This window comes from Panicum virgatum, chromosome 7K (genome assembly GCF_016808335.1).
Source record: "Panicum virgatum strain AP13 chromosome 7K, P.virgatum_v5, whole genome shotgun sequence".
In the NCBI taxonomy this organism is placed as follows: domain Eukaryota; kingdom Viridiplantae; phylum Streptophyta; class Magnoliopsida; order Poales; family Poaceae; genus Panicum; species Panicum virgatum.
The window spans coordinates 33,727,225-33,753,685 of NC_053142.1; the positions used below are offsets into that span (position 1 = coordinate 33,727,225).

Consider the following 26,461-nt stretch of genomic DNA (forward strand, 5'->3'; position numbering starts at 1 on the left):
CAACTCGTAAGCAACTCTGAACAGGGTCGTCTTCCACCTCCAGCCTCCCCTACCTCTTCTATCTGGCACAAAACATCCATAGAGGGGCTCAGGGGGGCTCCATGGCTCTAGTGGGAGTAGGGGAGGCTCAAGCCCCCCCCCCCCCCCCCCCCCCCGACCAACCGTTGCCTCCGCCATTACGAGATAAATATGCTCGTGGGTTGCAACACATATATAAGTATAATTATTATATTTGGAGTGTCTTAGCCTCTTTTTGCCGTGTACGTATTAGGTCCAACCCTAATACATGATGACAGACCAAAGCAAGGGAAACAGACGGGATGGACAAGGAGCCCACTTGTCGATGATAGAAGTTGGACCAAATAAAAAAATTGGAGATGAAAACATTCCTAGGAAGCAAGAAGCTTTTGCATCTAAATTCTTAGAATTTAGTGTAAAGTAACTCGAATTAAAATCCTAAAATTTCTTGAGCCAACATCTCCTCTTCCAAACAGGCATATGTAGGAGGCTTTTGATAATATAAGCCGTATAACTCAATACTCTCCGTCAAGGATTAAAGCAGCTCCTATTACATTGTCTCCGTCAAGGTATGTAGCTATCACTTCCAATCAGCGACTTTTTCCGCAGCCTCGCTCCAAAGCCACCGCCGTTGAGGGGTATTTGCATTGCCTACTTGGGCAGATCATGTCGATTTCAGGCACGCGCGAGTGTACTCGTGTTAGTTCGATCTTTCGGTCGGCAAGCATATGCACCTTGTTTCCACGACCACATCCACGGCTCCTAGCTTCCTCTCTTCAGCTACATCAGCAACATAAGGTGTGTATCACTTTGCCATGAGTAATAACGTTACCCGTCAGTAATAATTTTCATCTGCAATAATCATTGCATTCGTGACGCCAGAGTTGTCTCCAACCCTCCCACTAGCGCGGCCAAAGTTATGTGCTATTCTACACATTAGGTATAATAATAATTTATTCTACACTAATAGCTATAATAGCAAATTACTGACCAAACTTTCAGTATAATTCAGTAGCCGGCGAGTTATTACTGAACATTGTTTAGTAACTTGGTGAATTTAGTTTGGTATTTTGACAATTATTTTTGCTAGTAATAAAAGCTTGGTGTAGAATAATATTCTATATATACCTAACGTGCAGAATAGCAGTGCCGTGAACGATGTCAGTCCAATAGTTTCCTGCTTACATTCGGCTCCCTATATATGAATATAATCTAGTCCGACTACCCCGATGCTCTTCTTGCTGCCCACGACGCTACCACTGATGAAGGGATGTTAGAGTACTATACCGGGCCGGCCTGACTAATAACGACATAGCATGACAGTGTTCCATAGGAATTGTTAGTATTATGATCCCATGCTTAATTCCACATTACCTCTACTCATTCCAACCTTTTCAACTGTGCCCTCACATTAGGCCAATCCCTCTCTGCATGCTCTCTATCGTTCTTCAACAGTGTCTTGTGGAGGGTGCACGTGACAGAGCACAAAATAAAGCTATATCTATCTATCTATCTATCTTCAAAGGAAACTGATGAGTAGCACATACACAGTACACTAGTGACAACTGACAGGCTGGAACGTACTACGAAGCAAAAAAGTTTTCACGGCACACTGCCACGTGAAAAATCCTGGAACGGACGGACGAGGTGCTCCCAGTACATGCTGCCAACTAGTAGCTAGCCATATCGCGCTATCCGCTAAGCGCGAGTTCAAACCAAGTACACAGAGCTTCTTTTTCTCTTTTTTCTTTCAACTTTCAAGTAGCTAGTGATGTGAGCTCGCTGGAGCTGATGAGGCCCCCATATCTGCAGCGCTTGGGGGCGCACGCAGCTAGCAGCAGCAGTTAACTCTTGTGGCGGGCCTGCCGGAACACCGGCCACTGCGGCGGTGAACAGTCATATAGGGCGCCCCGGCCGCAAGTGACCATGCCGCCGATCGACTTTCGCCTGGCGCCCTACGCCCAATCCTGGATCCTACTCTTTATTGGCAAGAGCGTAGGCCGGGCCGGGCCTATTCATCGCGAGCTCCGCCGGCCGGGCCTCCGACATGGCCGTGTGACGCTAGCTGCCGCCGCGTTCGATCTGATCTCTCTCGTCGTCGTCTCTCTCCGCCAGGAGCAGCGCAGCGAGAGAGCTCTGCGACGACGGCGATCCGAGAGCGAGCACGCAGCGCAGCGGGCATGGATCGGAGCTGCTAGCATTGTAGCTGCACAGCGCGCGGCTACTGTGAGCGGTGACGGGACTGAACGAGCGAGCCGGCCGGCACGCAGCTCATGATCAGCAGCTGGGTGTGTGTGCCCGGCCGGCCGGCCGGCGCCCGTACGGCCGTGTGGCGCCGGCCGGCCGGCTGCTGCTGGCCGCGCAGGCATGTGAAAGGATAACCACCCATGGACGGACGCATGCGTACGTCGTACAGATGCTGCAGCGACAGGCCGGGGCGTGGGTACATGGCGATTCGAGTAAACTCTGTTGTTACTGAGAGAAGCTGTTTCGTTGGGAGATGGTGGTGGATCGTCAGATCAGCCGCCTAGCTCTAGCTGTCGTCTACGCCGCTGTCGATCGATCGACGATCCGTCGATCTCGTGTAGATAGCTACCTGCAGGGCTAGCTGTCCGTATGCATGCATGTGTGTCCTTGGGAGCAGACAAATTTGTACACTTTTCAGGATTCTGAATCTCCGATACAGCCACATACTACAGGCAGCCATGTGTGTGTGGGTGTGTGTGAGAGAGACGTCAGACGTATATGTACTACAGTGTAGCCTAGCTATCTATTACTAACCTAGGCCCTAGAAAAGCTCATGCCTGGTCACCATGTACTGCAGCTGGGCTGCAGCCTCCTCTGCTGGATGGCTCTACCCTCTCATGCATCAACAAGCTGAGCTCGTCGCCGGCCGATGCGCCTAGCTATCCATCGGCCTAGGCCTAGCAGCATGCATGCGTGCGAAGGGAGAGCTCGAGGGAGAGACCAGCCCATGTTCATCCCCATAATTAGGCCGTCGATGGATTCCCCCAGCAGGTGGGTGGTGGTGAAGCGTCCTGTTCATGGAACAGTGCGTCGACTCTGATTCGTTCAGGCAACTCGCTGGACCACCCGGCCCCCGAGGCCTGGTAACCTTAACTTCCTCATAGTACACTCGCTCCCCTGCCCTAGCTACTGCGCGCCCACCACGCACGTACCGACAGGCCTCTGAACTGTCCTCTCCGGATTCCGCCCCAGCCCCTCTTGCGGCATGATCGATCAGTCGCCTCCGATCCTCTACCCGGATGGGCTCGAAGCTCGCTAGCTAGCTCTCCAGAGAGCTGAGGTTTAATCTCCCCTACTTCACTGGAGCTAGCAGTACATCCATGCATCCATCTGCGAGTAATATATGCTTCGATTAATTTGTTACTTTCAATTGCATATCTGAAATGCATAGGAATTTAGAGGTAACAGATCATGGCTCAAATGGTTTCTTTACGAACCAGCTTGATTCTTATATATTTTTAGCTTAAAATTGTATAAGATTAGAGTCATGTCCTTTTAAATCCCAGCTTTTAGATTATCTAAGTTAAATTTTAGGAAAAAAGTCCTTTTTACAACCTTCAACTATTGTGATCGTCTGTTTTTCAATCTTGATGTACAAAATCAGAAATTTTTCAACCTTCAAGTATCAAAACTGTTTGTTTTTCAACCTTCTCCAGTTTTCAGGGCAGTTTACGCCGACATGGCGCCTAGTAACTAGCCCAGTTAGCACCCACCATGTGGTTGGACTAGAACCGTGGCATCTAATGTTTGTAGAGGGTTTTGGGTAAAACAGTCAAGACTTAGCCAGTACACCATTATTAGTTATAGGATTCACGGAGGGCCTAATCACAAAAATCTTGAAGCTTTCAGCCATGGCGGGACTGGCGGCCTTGGCCACAGAGCCCCCTGGTGTTCTGGTGATCTAGGCGCGCGGCCGAGCTGGGGAATGGAAACAGGAGGATGTGGTGAGCTCTGTTGAGTGCTTACTAAAGGCTGGGGATGGACGTGGCAGTTGGAATCGGAGGAGGCGGGCGACGCACAAGAGGTCCAAGCGGTGACAGCGCTATGATGGTTAATGGGCGACGAGGACCCAACGATTGTATGCGTCTTGGCGAGGAGGTGCACGTGGTGGCGTCAGTCCTCGCCGGCATGCAGTGGGCACGATGAATCGGTGCAAAGGGAAGCGACGGTACTCGGCTCCTCGCAGCGGTGGCGCTACGGCGATGTAATGGCGACGAGGACGGGTGGAACGGGTGCAGGTCGGCAACGCGCAGCTCATGGTGCTCGTGGCTTTGACCGGCTGCATCTAGGGACGGCAAATCGGGCGAGCCGTGGAAGAGCACGACCACAGAGAGTAGCCGCCATCCTAAATAGGTGTATTTGTCCAAATTTCCGGCAGTGAGGCCCGTGCAGCGTGGCAAGCAGGAGCAACAATGGGAGATCGCGGGGGCCGCACAGCGCAGGGGACAGGCGGATGGGCGAAACGGCGGCCGGTGGCAAGGCCTCCATAGCTCGGCGGCGAGCCAAAGGGAGAAGAAAGAGAGAAGAGGCGAGACCGTGAGAGAAGCACATGGTGGGTGCTGGGCGGGTGACTAGGCGCCACGTCAGCGTAAACTGCCCTGGAAACTGGACAAGATCGAAAAACAAACGGTTTTGATACTTTGAAGGTTGAAAGATTTCTGGTTTTGTACATCAAGGTTGAAAAATGGATGAACGCAATAGTCGAAGGTTGTAAAAGGACTTTTTCTTAAATTTTAAGATCCTTTACCACCCCCTACGTAGGATCAGTAGCAAACTCACTTTTTATGGTACTTCTTATATAGCTAGTTTACGGTACTTATTATATAGCTATATATGCAACAATTTAGAGTTACCGGGATGAAAAATATCATAATGCACCGATCAATTCGATGGCGAAGAAGGCGTGGAGGGATCCGCGAAGCTAGCGCGCTACGGGTGATGCATGAGCGAGATGATCACAGGCGGTTCAACTGTCGCTGTTCTGCAGAGTGAAGCCCCCTCGATCGATCATTAGTCAGGTTGTGGCTCATAGCTAGTAGTTGTAGAGGATAATAAGGAGATTGGTCGATGGATATATATCAATAGCACATGTAGTAGTACTACAAAGGGGAGGACGGAGACAGGGGGTCAGAGAAGGAGACCATGGAGTGGACTTAATAATCGGTGTACGCGCCGGTACGGTCGGGTCGAGCGCGGATGACTACGGGATCTCGGCTTCGTTCCAGCGCCTTCCTTAATGATGGAGCATCGCCCATGTCCTCCTCCGGCGTGGCCGGCCTACGCCGCGAACCCTAGCCCGCGCCAGCCCAGTGGGCGTGGTCCTCCCCGGCCGGTCGCCCCGTGCGAGCTGATGAGCGAGGGCGCCACAGTGCCATGCACATACGCGTCCACAGTCGAGAGGGTGAATGAAAGCACGCAGCAGACAGACGGCACGAGTCGATCGAGGTGAGAGTAACCTAGCTAGCGCCAGCAGCGCCCCAGGCCTGGCCTACCCCAGCCTGCTGCTCTCTGCCGCCCCGGTGGTGGTGGTGGTGTCCGGCGATCCACCAGAGGTGGAAAGAAAGGCGCGCCGCGAGCTAACCATCCTAGGCCGGCCTCTGCTCGATCGATCGGCCGATTCGATTCCCCTGCCGGCCGGCCTGGCTCGCCGATATGATGATTTTACTGCAAGCGTTTTCTGGGGCATCGTAAACTGTTGTGTCCATCCGGCGTCCAGTTCCCCGACAGGGACAGGCCGAGGCGGAGCCCCACCATGCGGCAGGCAGGCAAGGCCATTGGCCATCTGCCCTCGCTCCCTTCCCCGCATGATACCATATCATGGCGCGCCCGGGACTCCCTCCTCCAGTGGGGATCGGAGCTGCCACAACACTCTTCCTGTGAAGCCGGCAAGCCGCCTGGCCTGAGGCCTGAGCTCGGTAGCGGCAGGGGTTGATTAGGTAGTAGAAACCCGCCAATGGACAGGGTCTTCGGCTCCTGTATACCGGGCATGGAGGCGGCGGCGGCGGACAGGGACGAGGAGGGGCTGGAGCTCAGCCTGTCGCTGCACCCGTCGCCGTGGTCGCCGCCGTCGTCGCCGCCGAGGTTCCAGGCGGTCTTCGCCTGCTGCTACTGCCCCAGGAAGTTCCGCAGCTCGCAGGCGCTCGGCGGCCACCAGAACGCGCACAAGCTGCAGCGCAACCTGGCCAGGCGCGGCCGGGAGGCCGCCTCCGCGCCGCCGCCGCCGGCGGCGGTAGCCGACCAAGGTAATAACAGCAGGGCGTCCGGCAGCTTGAGCGCGCCGGCGCCGCGCTCCAGGGCGGAACCGGGCGCCGATGCGTGGGGGGAGGGGAGGCATCGTCGCCAGCATCATCTTCACCAGGGCCTGCAGACAGGCGGCGCGGAAGCCTCGTCCGGCGCACGGGGCGGCGGAGGTGATGCCGAGGAGGTTATTGACCTGTCCCTGAAGCTATGAACTCATGCATGCGTGAGCTAGGCACCAGCAGCGCCAGCGCAGCTCCTCCTCCTCTTCTCCTCAATTAGTTTGCTTAGCTTCTTTCCTTCGTCACGTCATTATTTCTTGTTTGATCTGTCGTACGTGCTATTCCTTTGTCGTCTCAGCTTATGGAATATGGACTACCCATTCTCATTGAGCGATTGTGATGTTCAGTTCAGGGATCACGCAGGGATTAACTTGAGTAATAGTTAGGAGCACTCATCAGAACCTTCTTCTTGAATTCCTTGTACTGCTAGAGTGCTAGTGCTGATCTCTTTGTAAATAATATTCTGTCCTGCTACAATTGCTTTGAGCTCAGCTTTCTAGAGGTCTCAGATCGATAACTGCTACCTTAGCTTGCTGCTTTATTTAGGGATTCTCGATTCTTCCATGCATGGCTATCTCTCCCTGCTTGTCCTTCTGTAGTAGTCAATTTGTGTCACAAACCTCAAGTAACTTATGCCTGATGCCGTCGTGTTGAGATAACCCCCCCCCCCCCAATTCTTTCATGCTTTTATTTCGGATTATGATTACCTGAAAGGTATTCTGGGAAAACACTATTTAGTAGATGTACTTTGATTCCCAATAAAAAAATTATTAGGAATGTGTGGGCTCTTGCTTCATGATGTACCCTTTGAGTCCAATATATATTTTCTTTATTAGTGAATAATCCAGTTCATTTTTTATTATTGGACACACCGCAGTAGCAGCAGGTATATCAGTTGTAGCCACAGCCAGACGCCCAAATACATTTATGCATGTGTCTGCGACTCCTGAGCCCTGACGACCAAATCTGAATGAAGTGCAACACCTTCAGGTGAAAAAACTTGCACTCCATCTCTTTATTGACTATGCACATAGATTACCGCAGCCAGCTAGCTAGGGATCGGAGAGCAGCGAAGCCGACAGAACCACTATGGAAGAACACAGCACCAGCATATATATACATGTTCCATGCCTGGCACTTCTCATTCTATCTAATTTTACAAACGTTTAATTTGATCTCTCTTGATGTCCTACCACTAATTACTGTTAGTTTGAAAGATTGCATATATGAGTGAGTAAAGACTAAAGAGCGTATGTGCCTGTGCTGCAGATGGATGACACGCCAGTGAAAATGTTTAATTAATTTTGATAATACAAATAAAACTTATGTAAAACTAATTGCCTTTGACTTTGCACTTTCTTTTTTGGCTTAGTTTTAGAAGCAAAAATAAGTCACCGGAGCAATTAATATAGTTAACAAGTTCTCGGTTGGTTCTCCTTTTATTTGATGTTTTTGCATTTCAGGTTCTATATGAAATATGTAACTTCGATTAAATCTTATGAAGCCGGTAGATGTTTATAACTAGTAGTATAAAGTACTTTGAAAGACAAAAACTAGTAATCAGTAATATACTTTCTATAATATCTTTATTTTTATATATTGTGAATTTTTTTCAGAAAAAAGTCCAGTATGATGCATCTCTTCATTTTTTTTCCATTTTCCTCTTCTTAACCAGAAAATTAGGATTCCATTGTTTAGGGGGTCTGAACATCCTTTTTGACAAGATTCTGACAAACATATATGGGGTTGGAAATAAGTTTTGCATACAAAAGATTCTCTTGCTGTTGCTAGTAACACGGTCCCGGCCCTATGCAATATGGGGGCCAAAAACTAATTTTGAAAACTATTCAGCATTGTAAAAGATTCTCTCCGGTCCTGTTAATGCATCAGGAAAGGAATGACCGTGTGAAGACGTGGATTTTTCTTAATATTTTTGTTAGTTGAAAAAGGAACTGTTTGGCAATAATTTTTGCAGCCATATGGTGTACTATAGCTACAGCCTAGCCGCCGGTGTAAAAGAAGGATATATATATAACTTGACACAAAATGGTCTCTGGAAAATAAAATTTTACACGGAAGATTTCTCTACTTGTCATCTGGAAAAATAAAATTACACGGAAGATTTCTCTACTTGTCTTCTCTACTTTGATCATTCTCGTAGCCTAATTGTGTTTGAAAAATACATTGAGAAAACAATAAAGCGAAAGGAACGCCTTTGCCACAGAAGGTTTTGAAGATTATTTATATATGAGGTCTAAACTTTAGTTCCATGTGTACATCTTCTTTCGTTATTTTCTTCTCTTGGAGTTCACTTGGAAGTTAGATCCATATAGCATGGAGTTGCCATATACACGTATCCCTTGCAGCCTATTGACTACCTCCTCATACATGTGTATAGGTTCCTCTCTCTCTCTCTCTCTCTCTCTCTCTCTCTCTCTCTCTCTCTCTCTCTCTCTCTCTCTCTCATGTACGAGTGGGCCTCCTTATTTCATCAAAAGAAAAAAAATCAGACGGAGTGCTTCCATAGAGTCAGCATCGTTAATAATAATAGGCTGCATTTTATCCTCCTATATCATCTTCAAAGTCCCAATAGTAAATAGCAAGTCAACACAGACTGCCTTATGGCGTTTTCAACGCCCTCCCTCCGGTGCCACCTCCGTTATAAAAGGGGAGCCAAAGGAGGAGGAAATGAAGGAAGAGAATAAGAGAAAAGAACTAAGGAAAGAAGAAGAGCAAGAGGAAAGCTTCAGCCCCCTATGTGGCTGTGAGCTGGATCTGTCACTGGTCTTAAGTGCTATTTGTTTCCAACAGTTTTTTTTAACCCCTATCATATCAAAAGAAATCTTACCATTTAGAAGTATCAAATAAAATCTATTTATAATTTTTTTTAGATGGGTGCTAATTCGCTAGACGAATCTAATGAGCCCAATTAATCCATGATTTGTTACAATAATACTACAGTAACCATTAGCCCGATGGTTCTGCAATTAGTTTTCATTTAATACTTCTAAATGCTAAGATTCTTTTTGATATGACATGGTCTAAAGTTTAGCCTCTCGAACCAAACAACCCTTTAGTTGGATAACTTCTCTCCAGCTCAAGAAAATAAATTTTCTTCACTTCTTCTTCGGTAGAAAACTCTCACTTCCTAACAACTCATCGATGCTTCTAGTCGGCCAACCCATGTGACTCTCTTTTGGTTGAAAGGACATGATCTTGGTCTAGTGTCTCGGTGACCTCTTGTCCAGACCCATCTAGTTAGGTGCAAATGCAGTATCAGTGTACCACATATATATGCCACACACACACACACACACACACACACACACACACACACACACACACACACACACACACACACACACACACACATACATGTATGTGTTAGGTTTATCCTTTTGAAATAAATTCTAGATATATAAAAAAGCCATGTGATTTCTTCTCATTATGTAATATATAAACCAGCCGAAATGCACAGGTTCACCGCTTCAATTTTTTCTCTGAAAAATGTCATCAAAGATTTCCTCTTCCTTCCAAAATTAACTTTGTAATTAGCAAACTAGACATACTATGTTTCATCCAATGCAGATCTAGTCGCACCTTTTAGCGTTTGGAAAACAACCACACTGCCCCTCGCATGCTCACATGGATGGCACTCGGCGGCGCAGACGATCCACGCTCGGGCGGCGGCAGACAAAGTATCTGGCGCGCCCACCTGCGCGACACCTGTGCTGCTCCGCCGACCCTGCAATTAGCGGCCCAATCACATCGCAGGCCCAGCTCCTGCTGTCCACCGGCGGCCGGCATGTCAGCGACACGACACGACTCGTCTTCCCCGTCTAACTCTACTGACCAGTGGACCGCGAGACCTTCGCCCCACCTGTCAGCGCCGGAACGGCTCTGGTCAGAATCCCCCACCCAGCCGCCAAGCCACCTCCCCGCCTCCCCCCTCTCCCTGGCATCGGGTCCCACCCAACCGTGCCCCCACCTGTCACTCGAATATCCAGCCGTACGAGCATGCCCCCGGCGCTCCCGTGGGCCACGCCCGTCAGCGACGCGCGCGGTCGACGGAGCCCTCGTACGCGGGCCGAAAGCATAAACAAACTGGCGCCCAAAGGCGAAAAGCGGGCCCGCCACACCCACACCCACCCACAGATCTCCATCTCTCTCTTGCCGTCGCCGTCGCTCGCCCAAGTCGTCGCCCAGTCGCCGCCCAGCTGCTCTGCTCGACGCGAGCAGAACCGCGCTTCTCCCTCCACAGCTCCGGCTCCGCTCCGCTAGACGACGCGTCGCGGTTCGCTGCGGACCTCTTTTTCGCGGTGGCTGCTGAGGGGGTAGGCGGCTCGTCGTCCCTGCGCCGCGCGGTCGCGCTTCCGGCGATGGATTTACCTCGTTTTTTTTTGTTTCCTTTTGTTTGATCTGGGCTTCTGGTGGTGCGTGCAGATCTGACTGGCGGCTTCGGGTCGCCGGGGAGGCGGTGCCGCGGCGATGCAGAGGCAGGGGCGGCACCTGGAGCGGTCCAACTCGAAGCGGGCGCTCGACCATGGCGGCGGCAACGACGACGACCGCGCGCCTAAGCGCCCGCGCGTCCCCGCCCTCGCGAGGTGAGTGGGTTGAACCTGGCGCGGTTGGACTGTTGTGGAGTGGATGTGCACGTGCTGCTTAGTGTGTGGATCGGTGACTCTGTTTGGCACTTTGGCTAAGTAGCAGCAACTAGAAGCAAACGTTGACTCGTAAATCGTACACCTGATAATCAGTTCAGTCGTGCAAATTCTGTGGATCACTGGATCCCAACTTGAGTGGCCCAGTAAATCAGAATGGGTCAGAAACATTGTTTATGAAGGTAGAGAGCAGGTCATGGATTGATCGATTTAGCTCACAGAAGTGCTTAAAAGGATGGGTATGAACTCATTTTGTAGTTTCGTCCACGTAGAATCTGTGCCTCTTTGTTTGGGATTGTGAATGAGCACCATCCCATCCATGCTTTTTCAAACACCTTACTTTCAAAAAATGTATGGCAGCATTTATTGTGATCTATAACACCCTTAATCAGTACTTAAACCACGTTGTTTTCCTTTTCAAGTATTACATTTATAAATTAGTCAATCAGTGGTGCTGTCTATTATTGTATAAAGTTTTAAATGCTGAATAGTGTTCTTAATAGATATTTGCTTGTTTACTTTTTAGTTTCTAGGTGTCATTGGATATCCATTTTTCTAGGACTATTTGAAAACCAGTGAAATATGACTCCACTAAGAATTTATACTAGGTAATTTATGATGGATAAGTTTTGCATGTGCCACACTTTAATATATTCTCCTGGTGGTTGCAGTGTCATTGTAGAGGCCCTCAAGGTGGACAGTTTACAGAAGCTTTGTTCATCACTGGAGCCGATTCTACGCAGAGTCGTGAGTTGAAGCCCGAGGATGACTTTTGATATAACCATCTGACAGCTTTTCTGATCATTAGTGGCTTAATGTTTGCTTTGTAGGTCAGTGAAGAAGTAGAGCGAGCTTTAACCAAATTGGCCCCAGCTGGTCCTGCTAGGATCCAAGGAAGGTACGGAATTTGGAACTTGGTCATTTCTGCAGTTTTATGTTGATATGCCACAATAAGTTGTGAACTTTGCATACCAAATAAAAACAGCTCTCCCAAGCAAATTGAAGGACCTGATGGTAGAAATCTCCAGCTTCAGTTTAGGACTAGGTTATCCCTCCCACTCTTTACTGGAGGGAAAGTAGAAGGCGAGCAGGGAGCAGCAATTCATGTTGTGCTGCTAGATGCAAACACTGGACATGCCATTACTTCAGGACCTGAGTCATCTGCGAAACTGGATGTTCTAGTGCTTGAGGGTGATTTTAATAAAGAGGAAGATGCAGGTTGGACTGAAGAAGACTTTGAAAGTCATATAGTTAAAGAACGTGAAGGGAAGAGGCCTCTTTTAACTGGTGACCTCCAGGTGACCCTTAAAGAAGGTGTTGGGACCATTGGAGAGCTTATTTTTACTGACAATTCCAGCTGGATAAGAAGCCGGAAATTTAGACTTGGGTTAAGAGTCTCTTCAGGGTTTTGTGAAGAAATTCGGATTATGGAGGCAAAAACAGAGGCTTTTACTGTTAAAGATCACAGAGGCGAATGTATGTTCATTTACTATGCTGTCATTGTTTAATGATCTAACATATAGTTCTTATTCATGAATATGTTATCTGACATTTATTTAGTGTACAAGAAGCACTATCCTCCCGCACTAAAGGATGAGGTATGGAGATTAGAAAAGATTGGAAAGGATGGTTCGTTCCACAAGAGATTAAACTCAAGTGGAATCTATACAGTTGAACACTTTCTTCAATTTCTTGTTAGAGACCAGCAGAAGTTAAGAAGTGTAAGTCTAGTTTTCTAGTGAACTACAGTTTATCAACTTTGTAGTCTTGTAACCAATACTTCTTTTACATTTTGGCTGCTTTGGCAGATTCTTGGCAGTAACATGTCAAATAGGATGTGGGAAAGTCTTGTTGAGCATGCGAAGACTTGTGTTTTGAGCGGCAAGCATTATATATATTACTCAAGTGATGCCAGAAGTGTCGGCGCCATTTTCAATAACATATATGAATTCACTGGTTTGATTGCTGATGATCAGTTCATTTCAGCTGAAAATCTCACTGAAAACCAGAGGGTCAGTGTCCTTTCAATGCCTTTTATAACGCTTCACATATCTTGTCAGCACTTGATAGTTGATATTCTATGGACTGAGATTCTTGAGCTCATGACCACTGACAAAATTTCATGCCCCCCATAAATATTTCTCCTTTCATGATCCATGAATTTCTGATGCCACTCTTGGCTCGAGCATTCTGCTATTATTTTGACCTAGGCACACATTTAACAAACTGCTCCATTTCTGCAACAAACCGCCTCTATATTTCAGTTATATATCAGTGTTTTCTCATGCAGCCAAGAAATTTCAATTATCTCCCTGATTCTCTCTCCCAAATTGCTATCTGTATAAGATGTGAAGTTTTTAACACTTGTCTGACGATAAATTAAATATAAAACCATTTGCTGCAAAAGTCAAAAGCTCACTTATCTGATCACAGGTTTTTGCTGACACGTTGGTGAAGCAAGCATATGATGACTGGATCAATGTTGTAGAATATGATGGGAAGGCACTATTGAGATTCAAGCAGAAAAAGAAATCTGTTATGACTAGAAGTGAAACAGCAAAAGCTTCATCAAGCTACCCTGCATCAAATGGTTTAATGCATTCACAGAAACAATTGGTAGGAGGTCCTGCAAATGCTGAGCAGTCTTCCCTGAGCAATATTAGCGAAGGTATCTAGATTTGGACTCATGTAGCTTAACATTCATTTTCAGTATGTTTCTTCTGCACTCCCTTTGCTTTTCTAATAGTATTTCTTGAGCAGCTATGCAGTTTTTTTACATTGCTCTGTGTCTGTTGAATTATACCGGTTATAGGACCTATATGTAACACAAAAACATGGATTCTTTTGTTGAGTCTGACTGTCTGACAACATCAGTAGTTGTTCCTGATTGAATTTAGTTTAATGCTTCAAAAGTAACGTTGACACTAATGTCATTTTGGCAAAAAAAAAACTTAACTGCTGACAATTATTCTGCATTTATGTGTTGACTTGTTTCTTTATTCACTTAATTATTGTCAATCGCTGACTACTGCTAGCTTGAGCTTATAAGCATATTTCCTCTGTTCAGCAGATGCAACTAGAATCGCATCCATTGGGAATCAAGTAACAAGAGGGTATGCAGCCAATCCTCAGGACATGGCACCAAGTATGACCATGCAATTTGACATGAGTTCATTGGCCCCTGAAGGCCAGTTCAGCGGTTTGTCCATCCAGACTCGAGCTTCAAGAAGCTCCAACTTGCTAGCACTGCGCCCTATGCAGCAGCAGCAGCAGCCGCTGCTGCAAAACTTTGAGTTCTCTGGGCTTGGTGGTCAGTCCACCCAACCTTCAGCTCTCAACCCTTTCGACGACTGGTCGCGGTTGCAGAACCGCGGAGGTGCCGATGACTACTTGATGGAGGAGATAAGGGCAAGGAGCCACGAGATACTGGAAAACGATGAGATGCAGCAGATGTTGCGCATTTTGAGCATGGGCGGGGCACCGACCGGCCTCAGCAATGTTGACAGCTTCCCTTCGTACCCATCTCCTGCCCCAGCCTTCAGCTTCGAGGACGACCGCTCTCGCTCGTCCGGTAAAGCCGTTGTCGGGTGGCTGAAGATCAAGGCCGCGATGCGGTGGGGCATCTTCGTCAGGAGGAAAGCGGCCGAGAGACGAGCTCAGCTTGTTGAGCTTGAAGACTAGCCGGTGCGGGGACTGGAGCGTTCAGCTTATTTCCGCAGAGGGCTAGCAGATGCTGCGATGTTGTAATTGTAATGTAACACGCCTCCCTTGCACAATAGCTCCGTTGATATTTGTATATTAATGGCAACATGGGATGGGATTAACGATTAAGACCCTGAGCTTTTACGAATGAACTCACATTGGTTGTATACCTGTATAGATGTCCGATATGATGGTCACTGTCATGGTTTTGCTAGGTGTCTTGTATGCCTCAATAATCCTCTGCCTATAAGGCTATAACCTTACTGTGAAATTTACTTGTGGGAGGACGATTAAGGAAAGCGCAAGTCCAGAAGCTAATTTGTTTCTGCCGCCATCGAAGGGAAAGGTTTGGGGTTTCGTTGCAGAACTTCTCTTCAGTGCAGCGTTGTTGGTGCCCATTAGCATAGCGTAGCCACTGTGAAACTGATCATTAGCGCTCGCCGGAACGAGATCCTCTAACGTTTGGTTCTCAGCTGCAGAGAGACGTCCGGCTGCTCTGGAACGTCGATTGTGCATCAGATGGCAAGAAGCAACGCCACAGAAACAGAGTGGACCCGTCGGCCCAATAGCTAGATGCGGCCCAGTCAGATGAGAAAAACGCCGTGAGGCCAATGGAAAAGGGCGCGAGGCTGACGGCAAAGGGCGCGAGTCTGACAGAAAAGGGCGCGAGAACGACGGCAAAGGGCGCGAGGCCGACGCAAAGGGCGCACGGAGGACAGGTGTGAAGAAGTTGATTTCCGAAGACTCTGGTCTTCAACCTCGTAAGTCTTAATCTACCTTTTCCTGCCATCTTTAACATGATAGGCTCATCGAAGATTGTTTGAACTCAGTTGTAACTTTCCCTTCTCTCATGAAAGAAGCACTCGGCTGAAACTTTCCTAGGTAGCGTTGATATGGAGGAAGAGGCTAACAAAGAGCATCATGCTTTGTAAGTAATAAAACCCCACTTTGTTATTTTTTATGTGACGTCAAATTGATTTTAGCTGTCCCAATTCCATGTTATTCCTTACTTGTTATGTGCAATTGCATGAGCGCCTTCTCATATATTTTTGCATTACAGAGATATGCTGCCTAGTTTTGTACCTAATGTTGGCATGGAATTTAGAAATTCGGATGAGGCTTGGGCATTTTGGCTGAGCTACGGTGGATAGAAAGGCTTTGAGGTCAGAAAACGGTACACAAACAAAAGACAATCCGATGAAAAGATCACATCATGTAAGTTTGTTTGTGCAAATGAGGGTCATCGATTGAAAGACAAAAGAGACCATTTAACAAAGTGCCATCGAGCTGAAACTAGAACTGATTGTCAAGTGCACATGAATCTGATAATGGATCGAAAGAAGAAAATTTTGATAGTGACTGAACTGGTTTTGGAACACAATCATCAACTACACCTTTCAGAAACTTTGCACTTAATGGTCTCACAAAGAAAAATTTCAGATTTACAAGCATTTGAAATTGAAACGGCCGATGATGCGGGAATTGGGCCAAAAGCTGCACATGAGTTGGCTAGTCGCCAAGTTGGTGGACTACTCAATCTTAGCTACACTCTTCGTGATCACAAGAACTATTTGCGGTTCAAGCGACAACGAGAGATGTCATATGGCCAAGCTGGTAGTATGCTTAAGTATTTTCAAGAGAAAATTACTGAAAACCCAACATTCCAATATGCATTGCAAATGAATTGTGAAGAACAAATAGCAAACATATTCTGGGTTGATGCTAAAATGATCATGGACTATGCACATTTTGGAGATGTTGTTAGTTTTGACACTACTTTTGGAACAAACAAGGAGAGCAGGCCTTTTGGTGTATTTGTTGGGTTCAATCATTTTAGAGAAACTGTAGTTGTTGGTGCTGCTCTCTTGTATGATGAAACTTTTGAATCCTTTAAGTGGCTGTTTGAGACTTTTCTAAAAGCTCATAGTGGGAAGCAACCTAGAACATTTTATACAGATCAAGATGCTGCAATGGGAAAAGCAGTTGCAAAAGTGTTTGCAGAAGCATGGCATGGGTTATGCACCTTTCACATCATGCAAAATGCTGTCAAACATCTACATGAAGAGAATGATGACGAGAAGAAAAAAGAGAAGAAGAACCAGAAGAAAAAAAAAGAAGAAGAAAGAGAGAAAGGAAGAGGAGGGAATGGATGAAGAGGAGTTTGAAGATACAGGTATTCTAGCAGATTTTAGTGCATGCATGTTTGAGTATGAAGATATGGTAGAATTTGAACAAAAGTTTGCTCTCATGAGGCAAAAGGTGAACAAGCAATCTTGGTTGGATAGCATATACAAGCTGAAAGAAAAATGGGCTAAATATTATATGAAGAATGTTTTCTCATTAGGAATGAGAAGTACGCAATTGAGTGAAAGTTTGAACAATGACTTAAAAATACATTTCAAATTTAATTTTGACATCATCCGATTCTTTAAGCATTTTGAAAGAGTGGTACAAGGAAAAAGGAATAATGAATTGGATTCTGAATTTGATTCAAGGAAAAAGTTGCCTAAATTCTGTGTAAGGACACCACCACCTATGTTGGTGCAGGTTAGCAAACTATATACACCGCCTATATTTGAAGCGTTTTAAGGTGAATATGAAAGATCATTGGCAGCTTGCAGCAAGACATTGGACAGTGATAATACATATCGAGTTGGAGATTTTACCTTTGAGGAAGAGTACAAAGTTATTGGTGATCCTTTGAAGCAAACAGTTGACTGCAGCTGCCAGCAATTTGATAGAGTTGGGATATTATGTTACCATGCTCTTAAAGTTCTTGATTTGATGAGTATTAAGTTATTACCACCACAATATGTGTTAAAGCGGTGGACACGAGAAGCACGGAGTGGAACTATACAAGATAGGCAGGGAAGAAATATAATCGAAAATCCAAATATGGATGCTTTGCTTCGATGCAGATATATGTCTAACAAATTTCTTATTTTGGCATATCGAGCAGCCAACTTTCCTCAATGCACTATGTTAGTGGACAACACACTTGACACCCTTGGTAAGCAAATTGAAGAGATGATCATTGCATGTCCAAGCACTTTTGTGAGTCCATCTGTAGTTCCCACAACTGCTACTCCACCGGATGATGTGTTGAGAAATGCACGCCTAAAGAAAAAGGAGGTCGAAACAAAAACTTCAAAACAAAGAAAAACTTGGATTGATAAGCTACACAAGGGTAGAAAAAAGAGAGTAAACAAAGCAACATCACAGTTTGGGAAAGAGACAAATAATGATGCTGCACATGCACAGGTGCCAAATACTTTAGTGGTATGTTGCTAACTAATAATTTTGCCAAATACCATTTTGTCCATTGTTTCTCAAAACCCTCCAATTTTGCAGATACAGGGGAGTGGGGAAGAGTCAGGTAGATGCGATCCACCAGTACAAGCACAAGCACAAGCTCAAGTAGATGGTACTGTTTCTGAAGATTACATGGGTGATCTTAGCTTCACAAAAATGCTAATGGTAACGTTGCTCATATAGTTAGTTTACAAATTTAGGTTTGACAATTTACAAAATCTTACTTCTTCATTTAATTTATTACAGGAACTAATCAGAGATGATCTTTTTTGGTAGATGCTGGTGAAGTACTTTTGTTTTTGAGCAATCCTTGGTCTATGTACATTGCCACTTTTGTCATGTCAGTCCTGTAAGCATGAACTGAATTGGAATGCTTACTATCTCAAATTGACAGCACTGAAGTGATGTGCCCCCTGAAAAATATGTTTCAGAACTGTAAAGATTCATGAGTGCATTCTGTCTTTATAGCTGTGCTAAAATACATTTGACAGAAAAATCATCATATTCTCAATTTACCATCCTGAATTGGTAGCAATTGATTAGCACAATTACAATAATCATACTCTCAAATTGACACAATAATAAGGCTCAAATTGCCAAACGCATTCAGTAATCACATTCAATATTAAGTAACAATTTCAGTTTACATGTGTGCCACTATCTGAAAGTCTGAATTCTCAGCTTGCTTCATTTGCCCTCCTGTGAGGTGGTCGCCCTTCCTCCGTGATTGTTTGGACTCGACAGCACCGGTGGCTCTTCTCTTGGAGGTGCTACCCCTCGCGCACGAACCCAACTCCAAAGCGTGGCCGGGCCCCTCGGCGGCTGCGACGACCGAGCAGAACAGCTCCGCGATGGCCAAGGTGATGGGGACAAGCGCCACACAGCATCTGACCTCGATGGCCGGAGAAGAGCGAAGCGGCACTCGGAGGTGCTAGACGGAGACAAGAGAGCCGCATCACCAGCGGCATGGCGGCGGCGACGCCGCTGTCCGCTCTGTTTTTTCCCGTGCGTGAGGAAGAAAGGCGTACCTTCTTGTGTGCAGGCAACTGGGCTGATGATATTGGGCTGAGTTGTGGGCCGTATGGTCATGGACTTCTTTACTGTACGCGTGCGCTGTTGGATGTCGATCCTACGTTCCAGCCGGACGTCCCTCTGCAGCTGAGAACCAAACGTTAGAGGATCTCGTTCTCCGCTCGCCACGTGACTCACGTGGCCAGTCTCTCTGTACTCGCTCGCTGTAGCTGACGTAACCTGAAATGTTGACATTGTCAAGGGCCGGCGCTACGTCTTCTGGCCGAATACGTATACGCCCGATGATTTGAAACTCGAACGCGACCTGAATCAGCTGGATTGTGAATCAGCTTGAACGCGACCCGGCAGACGCGCGCCGCTGCTGCTGGCTCGGATTGGGTGTGCTACCGATTCACCTGTCCCGCTCCAGTCAGTCCCCCGCATGGTTCACAGAACAGAGACAGCACAGCAGCGGCGCTGCTGCCAGAGCATTAGCAGGCACACCACTAAACAAGTCTGCACTGCCACCAGTCCAGCGACTCCCCGAAAGCGAAGGCCAGGGCCAGCAGCGGCTAACCACGACTTGTGTAACCCCTGGACCCGGAGACGCTAATGATTAATTAATTAAAAGTAAATAAGTAATCCAACGCGCCCCTAGATTTCCGGGGCCATTAACAAAACCGCGCGCGCGGGGGGCGCCGGTGGCATCGATGAGGCCGGGGCTGGCGGCAGGTCGCGGCAGGGGTGTGCGGGTGTGGGGGCGGCCGGGCGCATAGAAAAACCCCAGGGGATGGCAGGGGAAGCACGTACGTACGAGGGCGGGGCGGCCAGGGGAGACGAACCCCGGCCGCCCGGCCTGGATGATCCCGTCGGAAAGCCCCCGCGCGCGTCGCTCCCGGCCCCCTCCTGTATAATATTCGCCCACCATCGCCGCAACTTGCACCCCGGTAGTTGCGCCAGGGGCGATGCATCCGCTGCTGCTGGCTCTCTCTCTCTCCTCCCGGCCGGCCTCTCACGCAGAGTCGCAGCTCAGGCTTCTCGTCTCGACTCCCCCCCCCCCCCCCCCAGCCTGCCTGTCTGCGTCTGCGTCGCTGTGCCCATCCAGCAGCAATCGCCAGCCGGGCCGGCCTTCCCTGATACCGAAGCTAAATCTGGCATGGGAAGATGCTGCCGCCGCCGCCGGTCTCGCCAGGTACGCGCCCGACGATCTCGAGACGCGGGCTCGCTCGCTGCCTGCCTGCCTGGCTGGCTGCCTTTTGCTCGATGCTGATCGATGTTCCTGCATGTGATTGTATGCATGCGACCCCATGTAGAGCACAAGTTTTTTTTTTTGAAAATTAGCACAAGTTTTTTTGTAGTTGCTTGTTGTGGGGATTTTCAGGGGGTACCCACAGCCGGGTGGCGGAGCGCACCCGCCTATTCCCAGTGAGGGAGTACTCGGGGAAGTACTAGGCGATGGGGCTAGACCTACGCTGAGACAAGGACTCAGGAACACACGATTTAGAGTGGTTCGGGCCGCCGGAGCGTAATACCCTACGTCCACTGGGAGATGTATTGTCTTGGTTGTGTGAATGAATCTATCCTCTGCTGGTCTTGGCACTTACCCAGCCTGAGGTTTTCTAACGGCGCTCTCCCCTTTTATAGATCAAAGGGGGGGGCGGATACATAGAACGTTGATGCCCCGACAGGTGGGCCCAACGTGACTGTGGCTACAGTGGTAGCGAATCTTTCCTTCGATATGCGTACTGCTGCTCTTCTGACACAGGGGGTCTTCTCTTGTCCCGTCAGCGAGGCGCCCGTTGGAGTAGCGTAGCTTGCGGCGTGGCCTGCTGAGGCTATTATGTAGCATCATAATGGGTGAAGCCGAGCCGTCGTATCCGACTGTTACGGCAGACTGGCAGACGCGGCATGGGCGGCGCCATCGGCTCCACTGCCTTGGTAATACGCGATCAATAGTGCCCCCTGGTCAGTCAAACGCCTCGGCTTCCACTATATCAAAGTGGACGTCCACCTACTGCAATGAATGCGAAGGTAGGTGGACCTCAATATGGAGACCAAGGGCCTCATACACGTGTCGGCCCCGGACCACCCTGAGGCGGGGCGTCCAAACTTCCCCTTTGAGAGGGGTCCGGTTGCTATCCAGGACCCTATGAGGGGTCCGGGACCCTGCGGGGGTCTGGATTCCTTGGGAGGTCCGGAGCCCTGGCTGTTTGCGCTTGAGCGCCTGTTTTTCCTGGGACACGTGGCGTTCCCAGACCTTCCCCGGCCGTGGAACAGGTCCGGATCTTTGTCGGGAGGATAGGACTTCGGACTGCAGGGGTCCGGCTGTTTGGTTGTAGTCAAGGATGACTACTAAGGCTCTTGCCTAGTCACAGCAAGAGGGGGTACCCCAGTCCTGGGGTACCGACAGTGGCCCCCGGGCCCACCTCGGGAGAGGTACGAACCCGCGGGTGGGGCCACCATCGTGATGTGTTCCTACGCAACTTGATTGCGCTGGTGTGCTCTTGGAGAGAGTGGGCATCCCGGACCCCTGAGGCCGGTATGCTTGTTGCCTGGTTTAGGTACTAGAGTGCTCTCCACGGGGCGACGAAGGTGTAGGCTTAGGGTACGGAACCAAGCTAAGCGGCTACACGGACTTCGGATCGCTCAGGGGGTAGCACTACTTCCCGGGCCCGGCTTTTGTCGACCGTGGCGAGCGGTCTCCGCCGGAGCGGGCCACCGGAGTGGACTTGGAGCGACCGTGGCGAGCGGTCTCCGCCGGAGCGGGCCACCGGAGTGGACTTGGAGCGACCGTGGCGAGCGGTCTCCGCCGGAGCGGGCCACCGGAGTGGACTTGGAGCGACCGTGGCGAGCGGTCTCCGCCGGAGCGGGCCACCGGAGTGGACTTGGAGCGACCGGGGCGAGCGGTCTCCGCCGGAGCGGGCCACCGGAGTGGACTTGGAGCGACCGGGGCGAGCGGTCTCCGCCGGAGCGGGCCACCGGAGTGGACTTGGAGCGACCGGGGCGAGCGGTCTCCGCCGGAGCGGGCCACCGGAGTGGACTTGGAGCGACCGGGGCGAGCGGTCTCCGCCGGAGCGGGCCACCGGAGTGGACTTGGAGCGACCGTTGCTGACAATCCGATGAAGCATGTTACCGGACCTCATAGTAAGGTGCAAAGAAACCAAGCCTTATACTAGAAGAGAGCCCGGGACCTCTAAAGTCAGCAGTCCTGGATACTAGAGTACTTGTAACAGGGTAGTGAAGTACGTAAACTTAGGGTACATTACCAGACTAAGCCACGCGGAGCTTCTCTACCCCAGGATACAAATACCACTTCTCCAGAGCAGGTCCCTAGGGGTCCGGACTGCCTTCCAGCTAGAAGGGGTGTCTTCACCTGACCACAAGCCAGCAACTCAACTTGGATTGTTAGCAACAAAGGTAAAGACTCTGTTTGGGAGGAAGAAATGGTCAACCGAAAAAACAGCCATCCAGAATGAATGAATGTAACCGGGGTGGAGCCTAGATAAGGTCAAGAAAGAAAATCTCCTTTATCATTGTGGTTATCACGGTATACATCAGAGGTCGGGATTACGAGGTCGGACCTCCACCGCTCCGGACCGCTTTTGCCTGTTTGTGTGATAGGGCCAGAGGCCGGGTTTACAAGGTCGGACCTTGACCGCTCTGGACACACACATAGACACCACGCTATTACAAAGGAGAAATTCTCTCATTCCTTTCTTAGGAGTAACCTACGGCTGCATGCTATACAGCGTGTTCTTCGGAGGTGAAAGCGCCTTGGACGTGCCTGAACCGCATCATCCAGGATCACCTCGGGAGCTCGGGGGGCCCCTCCTTGCCTAAGAGCTGTCACATGCTTACATGGCATGAGACAAATTCTTTGGCCTTGAATGGAAGAGGCCCCCTCCCCCTGCCGTCGCCGTTGCCGATGGAAACCAGAACCCTTGCGCAGCAGATGGACCGGTGCGACGCATGGAGAAGTGCGGTCGTTCGCCGGCTTGTCCTTGGTGCTAGCGCCAAGGGCCCCCGCGCGAGGTGGCGGGGTCCTGTCTGCAGCAGCACCGAGCAACGCTGAGGTGGATCTCCGGTGCTGCGGCGGCAGGAGGTCTCGGTCAACTTCCTCCGGGATGGCTGTCGGCTCTAGGCTCCAAGTTGAGAGAAAGCCTTGAGCCGACGTCATGCCATCGCAGAGGGGGCGTGGCCGTTGCTTGAGAGAAAACCTTGAGTCGACGTAGGAGCGGCGGCGCGCAGCGGCGCCTCCGCTGTACGCTGCTACGCCGGCTCTGAGGTGTCGCGGTGGCGACACACAGCAGACGCCGCTGCCGTGCGCCGCCGCACCGAGGTCGTTGGAGCGCCGGTGCCATAGCATGCAGAGTGAGTGTGCCTTCCTTCATCTTCAAGTTTGCCGTTGCAGAGGGAGAACGCAGCCCAGAGGCCTGAAGATCCAGCCAACGCCTGTCTTCCCCACGGACGGCGCCAAAATGTCGTGGGGATTTTCAGGGGGTACCCACAGCCGGGTGGCGGAGCGCACCCGCCTATTCCCAGTGAGGGAGTACTCGGGGAAGTACTAGGCGATGGGGCTAGACCTACGCTGAGACAAGGACTCAGGAACACACGATTTAGAGTGGTTCGGGCCGCCGGAGCGTAATACCCTACGTCCACTGGGAGATGTATTGTCTTGGTTGTGTGAATGAATCTATCCTCTGCTGGTCTTGGCACTTACCCAGCCTGAGGTTTTCTAACGGCGCTCTCCCCTTTTATAGATCAAAGGGGGGGGGGCGGATACATAGAACGTTGATGCCCCGACAGGTGGGCCCAACGTGACTGTGGCTACAGTGGTAGCGAATCTTTCCTTCGATATGCGTACTGCTGCTCTTCTGACACAGGGGGTCTTCTCTTGTCCCGTCAGCGAGGCGCCCGTTGGAGTAGCGTAGCTTGCGGCGTGGCCTGCTGAGGCTATTATGTAGCATCATAATGGGTGAAGCCGAGCCGTCGTATCCGACTGTTACGGCAGACTGGCAGACGCGGCATGGGCGGCGCCATCGGCTCCACTGCCTTGGTAATACGCGATCAATAGTGCCCCCTGGTCAGTCAAACGCCTCGGCTTCCACTATATCAAAGTGGACGTCCACCTACTGCAATGAATGCGAAGGTAGGTGGACCTCAATATGGAGACCAAGGGCCTCATACACGTGTCGGCCCCGGACCACCCTGAGGCGGGGCGTCCAAACTTCCCCTTTGAGAGGGGTCCGGTTGCTATCCAGGACCCTATGAGGGGTCCGGGACCCTGCGGGGGTCTGGATTCCTTGGGAGGTCCGGAGCCCTGGCTGTTTGCGCTTGAGCGCCTGTTTTTCCTGGGACACGTGGCGTTCCCAGACCTTCCCCGGCCGTGGAACAGGTCCGGATCTTTGTCGGGAGGATAGGACTTCGGACTGCAGGGGTCCGGCTGTTTGGTTGTAGTCAATGATGACTACTAAGGCTCTTGCCTAGTCACAGCAAGAGGGGGTACCCCAGTCCTGGGGTACCGACATTGCTATAGATCGATCGTCTTGTGTACAAGCTTAGTTCACTGATCTGACAGGACTTTGCTACTTGATCGATCGACCTCTTCCGTGTATATTCTTTCAGCTAACGAGGTGCCGGCCGGCCGGGCTTATTTCGTCTCTCTCGCCCTTTTCTGAAACAACAAAGGAATTGGGTGTCTTTTCGCCCCCCTGCCTGCTGCCTTTATGAGTTTTTTCCTCCATTTGTCTGCGTCTCTTTCCAGCTTCTTTTCCTGCTCGTAAAATAGGAGTAACTCGCACGTACAGCTTACGCATGGAGGTGCCGCCGATCCATCAGTTCGATCGATCGCTTGCTTCATGTGCTGATGAGATCTTTCTTGGCGGAATCGCAGGCGAGCTAGAGCTGGCCTGATTCGGCGATCGGGCAGTCAGAGTTAACAACGAGATCGAGAGCTTCAGCTCCACGACTCCAGTCAGCAAGCTACTAGCTACTGGTGGTGCAGTGTGGATGCGTGCCTTGGACTTCAAGAAGGCGCACGCAAAGGGCCAGGCCGGGGCGTCGACCGGACCGAGCGCTCCGGCTCCCATCCTCACTCATGTTCTTGAGCCCGTCGAATGAGCCCCTGGAGGACATTCAGCAGCTGATCGTCAACAGCCGCAGCCCGCCCGCCGCGCCCAGCATCAGCAGCGACATGGAGAGCGGCAGGGGCGGCGCGTCGTCGTCGCGCACGTCGGCGGCGGACCAGAGGGTGGTGGTGGCCCGCAGGGAGGAGGAGGAGGAGGAGCCTGGCAGCGACGGCGGCGGCGGCTTCTGGGCCACCAGGTACTCCTCGGCCTCGTTCCTGCTGCTCGTCGGCGTCACCGCGTCGCTGGTGATCCTCCCGCTCGTCCTCCCGCCGCTCCCGCCGCCGCCGTCGATGCTGATGCTGGTGCCGGTAGCAATGCTGGCCCTGCTGCTCGTGCTGGCGTTCATGCCGACGACGTCGACGGCCGGCCGCGGTGGTCCGGCGGGCCAGACCTACTTGTAGATATAATCATCACATCGTACTCTTTTTTTTTTGTCCTTCCGTTCGGATTTTGTGACAGAGATAGGCATGCATGGATCAATCCTACCTCGTCATTGTTCGGCTAATTAATGTGAAATCTAGTTACATATACAGTTGGTATACTTGCACACAAAGTTCAGTGATATATACTAGATATCAGGTGGTTGATTCATATATAGTTACATTACATTGCAATTTGTTCTAGCAGTCTATGACTGTACTAGTCATACTATATACATGTAGGCTATTATATATCAAACGCTAATAGTTTCTAGGTGAGTAGTAGGTGATAGTGTTGAGACCATCATGGCAGCTACACGGAATATGGGCGAAAAAAACATGAGCACATCATGAGAAAACCAGTGATAATAAATACCATCATGGAAGGTACTACTATACAGGGGCGGAGCTCAGTAGAGGCGAAACTGGGCTCCGGCCCCTGCTTGCCCAAAGGAATTTTTCTAATGTCCCATTAACGCATAGCCTCTGGTGTATTATTGTCCATTCAAAGTCTACAGCTAGTAGCCACGTGCTGCAATTTGGCCCCCCTTGCTCTTGGGTCACGTTCCGCCACTGCTACTATAGTCTTCTGTTGACAGTATATTCCAAGGTTTTATTTTCCTCCTGTACGTGATACGTGATTTCTTACTGATCGTGCAATAATGTTCAGCAACTCAAAGATAACAGAAAAGAATCACTACAATACAATATAGAAATTTTTTGCAACGTTACATATTAGCATAGTTATTATTTTCCATCCATTCTCTACTTGACTTTGAAAAAACAATGCAAAAAAACACATGCGCAAGGGCGCATGTGCTCTCTTAGCAAGTGCAAGTGCAAAGTTCAGATATAACAACCACGCACAACTGTACTTCAAGATG

General features: G+C 49.7%; 3 protein-coding genes across 4 annotated transcripts; all 3 read left to right on the top strand.

The window, feature by feature from the left end:
- Window positions 1-5,574: 5,574 nt before the first annotated feature.
- LOC120641104 (zinc finger protein 6-like) lies at window positions 5,575-6,885 on the top strand. Its single transcript, XM_039917079.1, has one exon. It carries the CDS (start codon window positions 5,999-6,001, stop codon window positions 6,494-6,496), a length of 498 nt encoding a protein of 165 aa, XP_039773013.1. The 5' UTR covers window positions 5,575-5,998; the 3' UTR covers window positions 6,497-6,885.
- Window positions 6,886-10,504: 3,619 nt separating this feature from the next.
- LOC120641105 (calmodulin-binding protein 60 D-like) lies at window positions 10,505-14,910 on the top strand. Of its 2 annotated transcripts, none has more exons than XM_039917081.1 (9): window positions 10,505-10,678; window positions 10,788-10,948; window positions 11,677-11,752; window positions 11,836-11,903; window positions 11,991-12,481; window positions 12,566-12,726; window positions 12,814-13,017; window positions 13,439-13,673; window positions 14,076-14,910. In XM_039917081.1, the coding sequence occupies exons 2-9, from the start codon at window positions 10,833-10,835 to the stop codon at window positions 14,684-14,686; spliced, it is 1,962 nt and encodes a 653-aa protein (XP_039773015.1). In that variant the 5' UTR covers window positions 10,505-10,678; window positions 10,788-10,832; the 3' UTR covers window positions 14,687-14,910. The 2 variants fall into 2 exon arrangements, with proteins under 2 accessions (XP_039773015.1, XP_039773014.1); XM_039917080.1 differs by having other exon boundaries at window positions 10,507-10,678; window positions 14,073-14,884.
- Window positions 14,911-19,859: 4,949 nt separating this feature from the next.
- LOC120641106 (protein AUXIN-REGULATED GENE INVOLVED IN ORGAN SIZE-like) lies at window positions 19,860-25,749 on the top strand. Its single transcript, XM_039917082.1, has 2 exons — window positions 19,860-20,222; window positions 24,924-25,749. Exon 2 carries the CDS (start codon window positions 25,128-25,130, stop codon window positions 25,557-25,559), a length of 432 nt encoding a protein of 143 aa, XP_039773016.1. The 5' UTR covers window positions 19,860-20,222; window positions 24,924-25,127; the 3' UTR covers window positions 25,560-25,749.
- The last annotated feature ends 712 nt before the right edge of the window (window positions 25,750-26,461 follow it).